Source organism: Cupressus sempervirens, chromosome 11 (genome assembly GCF_028749045.1).
Source record: "Cupressus sempervirens isolate cs-2001-9-10 chromosome 11, ASM2874904v1, whole genome shotgun sequence".
Classification (NCBI taxonomy): domain Eukaryota; kingdom Viridiplantae; phylum Streptophyta; class Pinopsida; order Cupressales; family Cupressaceae; genus Cupressus; species Cupressus sempervirens.
This window is the reverse complement of record NC_143128.1, coordinates 774,623,289-774,631,350: the sequence shown is the minus strand read 5'-3', so window position 1 is coordinate 774,631,350 and position 8,062 is coordinate 774,623,289. Positions and strand designations below refer to the sequence as shown.

At 35.8% G+C, this 8,062-nt stretch overlaps 1 protein-coding gene across 1 annotated transcript; it reads right to left on the bottom strand.

Annotated features, from left to right (window-relative positions):
- Nucleotides 1-2,501: 2,501 nt before the first annotated feature.
- LOC149531893 (uncharacterized) lies at nt 2,502-7,730 on the bottom strand. The gene is made up of 8 exons (XM_089810533.1): nt 7,426-7,730; nt 6,579-6,694; nt 6,195-6,313; nt 5,937-6,099; nt 5,568-5,749; nt 5,272-5,417; nt 4,796-5,130; nt 2,502-4,704 (listed from the first exon to the last, which is right to left on the bottom strand). Exons 1-8 carry the CDS (start codon nt 7,600-7,602, stop codon nt 2,829-2,831), a joined length of 3,114 nt encoding a protein of 1,037 aa, XP_089666659.1. The 5' UTR covers nt 7,603-7,730; the 3' UTR covers nt 2,502-2,828.
- Between the last annotated feature and the right edge of the window lie 332 nt (nt 7,731-8,062).

Sequence of the window (8,062 nt, the reverse complement as noted above, 5' to 3'; positions counted from 1 at the left end):
CAATTTGTAAAGCTTATCAGCATTTTCTTATTACTATTCAATTTTTGTCATTTTGAGGTTAAACTTAGATATAAGTACTCTAGTTTCCAGAGCCAACCCTGCCCCACCAGCATTTCTCAGGACTATGCTGTTAATTTCGTTTTAAATTTAAAGTAAATACTATATTCTTTCAAGCAACCTCATATTGAATGAGTTATCGATACAAAACGTGTCTACCAATTAATAATAAGTCTTTTATTTTTTATTTTTTATGTTTCTAAAAATCTGGTATAAGTTTTATTGGAAAACTTATTTCTCATAAAATAGTCTTTCGGTGAAGCCTTTCTAAATGAGCCCACCAAGGAACAAGTGTTGGTGAGTCCAAGGCTCCAACTTTTGAAAAAGAATCAGGCTGAGATTGTCCCTCCGAAGAACTTTGGCAATATAGGTACCCTCATCTATAGCTGTCAGGTGAAGAAATGTCAACTTAGATTTGTGTTACCAATATCAATAGATTAAAAAAAACTAATAATGACCTCAAATAGGAAAAAAACTCTATTTGTTTCCAAAGGACCTATTATTAAACTAAATATTCCACTTATTTGAATAATAAAGATGCATAAAAATCAACTATTATCATCAATAGGTCTAATGAATGGCCTATTGATCATAATCAGTGAGTTATTGTGCATAGAATATTTGTTTCGTACTATGAATTCTGCTCTGGAATGGTTGGTGAGGTTTGCAAACACAAATAAAATTCTGTAGATAACCCTTTTTCAGTTTTTTGATATTATGTGATTAAGTACAAGATTAAGCAGGTTCATGAGGGCATTGAGAAAATCAGTGGTTGAATGTGTAAATGCTTGTCTATCAAATTGTGTAGGGCAGATTTATGTCATGTCTTGGGATGGCAAAATGTTTAACTCATGGAAAGGTATCAGAGTGCAGTTTGGGTCAGTTTCACAATGGCAAATTGGGCAAGGTACAGACAAAAGAAAAGTTAAGTGGTCCCCTCCCCAACAAAACTTTATTAAAATTAGTTTTGATGGTTCTTCAAGGGGGAATCCAGGTAAGTCAGGTACTGGGATATGCTTATGAGACCATCAGGGCAGTCTAATTGCAGCAAAAGCCTGTCCTATTCCCTCCGGTACAAATAATACAGCAGAGGCGACTGCATTACTACAGGGTCTGGTTCTAGCCAAAAGAAAAGGTTGCAAACTAATTCACATGGAAGGTGACTCTATGATAATTGTTAACGCATGTGTCAAGAGATCCTCCGTAAATCGGAAGTTATCTTATATTCTGAGTCAGATTGGCAGCTAATTGATTCATTCCAAACCTGCAAGGTATCACCTATATATCGTGAGGGGAACAAAGTCACTGATTTTTTAGCTAATTGGGGTTGTGATGATAATTATCTAGAAGCCCTTTGTATGGAAGATGTGTCCCATGCTCTTCCTCAAATTCGGGCTATCATCCAACAAAAGTCCCAGCCCAATAGTTAACTTTCAGCTTTAGTCCTTTATGCACAACATACCCTTTTTCTTTGACTCTTTTGTTGCTGCTATCATGAAGCTTGCTTAAGAAGTTTCGATTTGGAGGGTCCCATTGGGGTATCTTCATTTGAGTCTTTTATTGTATATGGGGTGGGAATCAGAGTTTTCTTTCTAGTTCTTTCTCTGAGGAGCCTCCAGAACTAGATTATATTAAATAATTATTCAAGTGCTTCATCACTTTTTGTTAAAAATATATATATATATATTTGGATAAAGACTTATTTATAATTTCTTAATGAGGAAGAATCCATTCAATTCTAATAAGGATCCTTGCATTTGAAAAAAATAACACATTTAGTGATAGCCGTACATCAATAGATCATATAATCTCCACATGACATACAAATTTAGAATACAGGTAGCACTAGCAACGACCCCTGCAATTAACAATAACGTACTGACTTAAGCAATAGAACTAATGAGGAACTCTTTAGAACACTGATAACAGTAGACACCGATTATTGCAGGAAATTTAAAATAACTACTACTGCCTCATCTTTGTAGATTCTGGCTACTGTTCCAAGACTATTGTTCGTAATTTTTTTAGTTGCTGTGTGAGTTTATTTTTTACATTTCGGATTAAACTACATCTAGATCAAATAATTTGATTTGAAAATGTCAGAAATAAACTCACAGCTATTACCAGAAACTTTGCACAATAACATTATTAACAATCGAAATTATATCTACTGTCCTAAGACTGATTGACTCTCTATTTATTAAATTACTAAGTTATTAACAGTCCAACAAGCATTGATCTCTTGAAAGAACCAACAAAATGATATTAAAACACAAATTCATCTTCTTTATAGGTCAAACTTTTCACAATTTTCCTAATCTTGGTGTCTGTAGAGCAATCTCTTCAGATAGTCATATTTAGAATTCAGCTAGAATTCAATTAATATTTTATATCCTAGAATTTGGACACAAACTAATAAGACATGAATCTTTGAAACACGCATATGCAATGGAAAAATTATGGATTGTTTTTTACTCAATGTGCTGCAAAACAAGATACGTTTTCAACTATATACAAAATATGATTACAATGCAAAATACTTTAAATGAATTAATCAGCTTTAGGCTGATCAATGCTGAGACTCCTCTGCAAAAACCATATAGTTTACAACCATATAGTATAAAGGGGCTTTTCACAGATGAAAGAGCTATGAATTGAAAGAAAACAAGGAAATGTTTGATTGTTTGAGCTAATCTGTCTTACTCCTACAGAAAAGGTAGACTACAAAATGCCTAGTGAATTAGTCAACTTCTGTACTGACTCTGTGCCCTCTAATCTTTTAATAGCTTTTTCCACATGTGTGTGCAAGTCTTTATGGATGCAGTCAATCCATTCTTTAACAGTGTCAGTCCTTGTTGACCATCTTCCTCTGCTAATTTGGCTGCTTTAAATTTACCCTCGTCTTCAATCCTTCCTTTGGCTTGTCCTTCTTTACCCTGCAAACCCCACAATGAAGAAGTAGAATATGCATTGGACAAATATCCAATGCTATCACTTCTCTTTAATCTGGATTCTTGGCCTTTGAAGTTTATTGAATCTTCTTTATTATCGTATCTTATAACCATTCCTTCTGGTTCTCTAATTTCTGATGTGTATTCAGGACTGTCTTTCAGAGGCGTTTCAGTTACTATTTGAGCATCTTTCGGTTGATTAAGTTTATCATGCTTAATCTTCTCATGCTGAATTTCTGTTCCACAATCTAACATTGCGCCTTCACTATCTCTCACTGCTAATGGTTGCGCAAAAGATGTTGAATTTTCTATAATGGACTTGCCATTTCCTTGCAGCAGTGACTCCAAACATGCACCAGGTGCATTATCTAGCTCAGTTTGTGGTTCTTTCTCATCATCACAATCCAGTTGGAGGAACTTGAACTTTTCTATAAGGTCTAAATTCTCATTTACTTGTTTTTCACTGCATGAAAGCTGTGAAGTTCCTGTTACCATAAGACCACTTGCACTAGCACATCTTGGGTTTTCATGTATTTCATGTTCTTTCTTCTCTAATCCTCCAAAGCTGGGACTCCTTCTGTGAATGGGGTATTGTTCTTTAAAGTTGGCATTTATTGTCTGTTCTTCAAAAATATGATTGGTCTCACAAACTTGGATTGCACTGGAGTTATCATGTATTTGTGGAAGGTTCTCTGTCTCTACATTCTCGTTTGACTGAGGATTCAAAAGCAACATTTGCAGCCACTTGTCCACATTGGATTTGCCATTCCTTATAATAGCTTTGTCTTCTTCTGTTTCTTTTTCTGCAATTGCATCTGGTATGGCTGTCTTTGTTTGTCCTTGCATTTCTAATCCATCATCCAACATTTCATCTAATTTGCTATCTTCTACAGGTTTAAAGTCTCTATCACCTTCTACAAAAGTGTAATGTTTATTCAAGCCATCATTTTCTCCTACTCTTGATGCACAGTCCCCTTTTGAACCATCTTCAAAATTGGAGTGCTTGAATTCCGATGATGTGACAAAGGTCATATTCTCTCCAACAGATTCTTCTTCTCTACCTCTAGCTTTATTTCCTTCATACTCATATCCAACACATAAAACATCTATGTCACTCTGCTCTGCTTCTGAAAGCCTCTGTTTCTCCTTAGTTCTTTCTGTCTTCACAGGGTTTCTTAATGACATAGATGGTAGTACTTCTGCCTTAGGTGTACCTGTCTCTGTCTTATACTGGTCATTTAGAGTAGCTAAAGACGTATTAAATTTATCCCCTGATTGTTTTCCTTCTATAGATAATCTCAAGTCCTGCAAGACTTTAGGGCATTCTTCCTTAGTTTCAAAGTGAGGAAGTAATGTTTCTGTGGTCCCATATTTATCAGGATCTTCCTTCACAGTGTCTGCAGCTATGATGAGAGAATCAGAATATTGAGTAGCTCCGTTAAAGCATGGCTGTGTTTCTTCCAACCTAAGGCTGATATTTTTTGAGGGGTAATCTGCAGTACCATCCTCATGAAGCTTTATCCCAACCTGTCCTGGATAAGGGAGTAGGAGTGTCTCAAGATCTTCTCTCAGCTTCAATCTTTTCAAAAGGTCCATCTCAGAAGCATCACAGGCAGCCTTTTGTGTTTCAAGCCTTGCCATGAGTGCATTGCAGGCTGCTTGGTTCAACCTTCCTTGTTCTTTATACACAACACTCCTGTTTAAAACATCATTAAGCTACATTGACAATGATTGCTAGTTTATTCATTTTAAAGCAATGGATTTAGATCAGAAATAGATATACTTACTGGTGCATAGTATCTCTTATCATATTCTCCAAACACATTCTGTATGAGGATTGTGCTTCAGACCATCTTCTATGTTTCTCTAATCTTCTCCTGTGCTTTATCAATACAGTTTCAAGATCTTCCAATACCAGACATTCTGCCTCATTTTGTTGTTGTAATTCTTTCAGCTCTTTGTTCATTTGGGATATGTCTTCAACTTTTCTTTGGATATCTTCCTCTCTTGTCTTCTTTAACCGAGATTCTTTCTGAATCGCTGTTGTCAAAATTAGCTCCTTACCAGGCAAATATACTCTTTTGTTCTCCTTCAGCTCCCAGTCTTCTTTTACTAGTCGATACTGCATATTTCCACATCATAAGTTGTCATGCACCTGAACAACATTAGTCTAATACATTCTATAACCAATCTAACAAAATCATTTGTTATTACCCTTGAGATATAAATATATGTTTTGTGAAGTTTGTAATAGAAGACAAACCTTGTCTTTGATTTGCACTGTAGATCTGTTTCTAAACAAGGGTTCATTTTCTTTAATTTCTTTCCAGTTACCAGGTCCAAATCTTTGAACTGCTTGACGAAGAGCTTCCTCTTCTTCTACTGTCCATCTTCTTCTGCCCGGGGTACCTTTTTTTCACAAATTTGATTTCTATTTAAAGACAAGACTTGCATGATAATGCTTAGCAAAATGACTTAGTTCAGAGAAAAATGCTACTAAGGTGTTTTGAAATGCAAATGCTTGAACTTATGGGCCAGAGAGGATATATATATATAGACCATTTTGAGGCTTCAAGGTATCATTCGTTTGTTTGTGTATCCTAACTATAGCAGCTGGAGCAAGTCCAATTTGACTCTTCTTCTCACGAAAATGCTGAGGCCAGGAATGGCAATCTGCCACCAGAAGTTCAGTAAATGGTTCATTTTCCCCTGCAAAAAAGAGCAAAGAAAATGCTCTCTGCCTGCCACAATAAATAATGTATTTAAGCATCGCCTCATCAACCACAAAAAGAGGTTAAATCCTCATCAACTATATTACCCAGAAGGAATGAAGAAAGCTACAAATGATTCTAATTGTTGAAATTACTCTTTCCATGACTATTTTTTAAAACATTTATAAATTTATGTTTGAGATTATAGATTCTCTACCTAAAATCTGAATTTTTTGACAGAAAAATCAATAAAAACTGATTCACTGAGACTCCGAGCTGCAGATCCCACCACGGCACAAGGAATTCCAATTTATTTTTCTTCCTTTGATTGACTTGCCATTGGACTAATCTCAGATTGCTCAAAACTGTCTTGCCTCCTCCTGCAATCCAACAAAGAGTAGTGTATCAAATCATAAGAGTGTGCATCAAGTGTGCTCGAAATCTCCTGCAAATCCGTGTATACAATAGTACATACTTGAATGAGGAAACCAGTGATCAACCTCCCAAGCAAGTGGGGAAGCAGGGTCTGCATTTTTGTACAGAACATTTCCATAAGGATCTATTCTGAACAGAGCAGGATCAAATCCTGCATTTCTGCAATACGAAAAAGAAAAAGTTTTTTAACAAACCCTCTTTCTTTAAAAGAAATGTGCGACAGTTGAAATCCTGCAGAAAATTTCTAGAAGTCTCCAATGATAAAGACGTCTGTTATGACTTCGAAGAAGATGAATAGTATCAAATACATATAATATGGCCATCTCTAATAAGAAACAAAAGGTCTCTTATGACATCAAATAAGATGAACAGTGAATGATATCAAACACATAACAGATGCAAAAATGAGTATGATGTAACTAACCCCAAATGATCAAGTTGCTGCCAAAGAGAATCTGCAAATCTTCTGGCGCTTGATGGGTCTCTTTCTTCTGATTCAATGATTGGGAATAGCTGATTGAACTCCTTCACCTTGGCAATCTAAACAAATAACAGAACTGGCTGAGTTATTACATCTGCCTCATCACACCAACAAAAACCCTTGTGCAAACAAAAGAAACTATAAACCTTCTTGCTCACAAGCAACCTACAAACCCTCCCTCTACTAATTAACCTAAGATCCGCAAAGCTTTCAAACTTATTGTAGGAGATTGCCCATTTAACCGAAGTTCAATTGGGTAACCCAAACTTTGTTGTTGGGCTCCTAGAGATGAGATTATTGGGATTTTACTCTTTGCTGGGCTATGGCGATTCCTACATTCCTCGGGTCATATTGCCCTGCATATAAGCTCGTAGAGGAGATTTTCTCCAACAAGTAGTTCAAACTAGGTGTCTCAAATACAGGTGTTTGCGTTTGAAAAGAGAAACAATCTAAAAACCGTCTTTCTCTCAAGTAACCTCAAACCCTACTTCTAGAAGTTAACCTTAGCTCCCCCAAGCTTTGGAACTTATTGTAGGAGATCGATCTACCCAATGTTCAATTAGGTAACCCTATTTTGTTCTCGGGCACCCAGCGATGAGATTATTGGGATTTTACCGTTCGCTGGGATGTTGTGACTCCTACTCCAATAAAGTGCGTACATTCTCCGGCAACTAGTTCAGTACCCTAGTATTTTTGTTTAATCCTTCAACAGCACCAATTCAAGATGAAACGAGAAAAGAGAATGCAAAAAATTTGAAAAAGAACAGGAAGAAGAAAAAGCTTGGCTTACATCTTCAGGTTGTAATGCGTATGGTAAAAATCTCTGAGGAGGCCCCTCAGTGTATGGTGTGATGAGACCCTGCATATGAAGATGAGCATTCCTACAGAGCTTGGCATATCCTCTGGGGTAACCCAATTCAGGATCCACTGTTGTCTCTTCTTCTGTCAATATATTTCTGGCCAACATGGTGCTTGCTTTTAAGCCTTCCCAATGAAACCCGTGAAATGATAAATTTTATCCGTTTCCCTCTTCTTCCCCTGTTCGAAATTAAATAGGATTTGTGTCCAACGGCTAGGTTTACTGATTTGAAAGTTGGGCTATAGTGTGATGGACGACTACTAAATAGTCATGGGAAATTAGTGCTCCGAATTTCTTTCCGAGGATAATGTTTTAACCTGTTTGATAGGTGATTACTAAACTGTAAGTGTTATATACTATAATTTGTTATTTCGTATTTTCATATTATAAAGCTGTGTATTTACATAAAATTATTTATTTCAATGGAAGAGTATTTGTAAGTTAAGATATGGTAGATGTAATATTTATTTTTTTATTGTGTTTAAACTTTTGATTATCTTGTAAGTAGAAATATGTAATAATTTCTTATAGATTTTCAATAAAGAAATAATTGAATTTGTGTATATGG

Bases quoted from the DNA above. Each gene is read 5' to 3' on its own strand.
- LOC149531893 (XM_089810533.1), bottom strand. From the start codon at position 7,602: ATGTTGGCCAGAAATATATTGACAGAAGAAGAGACAACAGTGGATCCT. The intron at 6,695-7,425 runs GTAAGCCAAGCT...TTATTTGTTTAG, and splicing joins ACGCATTACAACCTGAAGAT to ATTGCCAAGGTGAAGGAGTT. The intron at 5,131-5,271 runs GTTTGTCTTCTA...GGAAATATGCAG, and splicing joins CAGTGCAAATCAAAGACAAG to TATCGACTAGTAAAAGAAGA.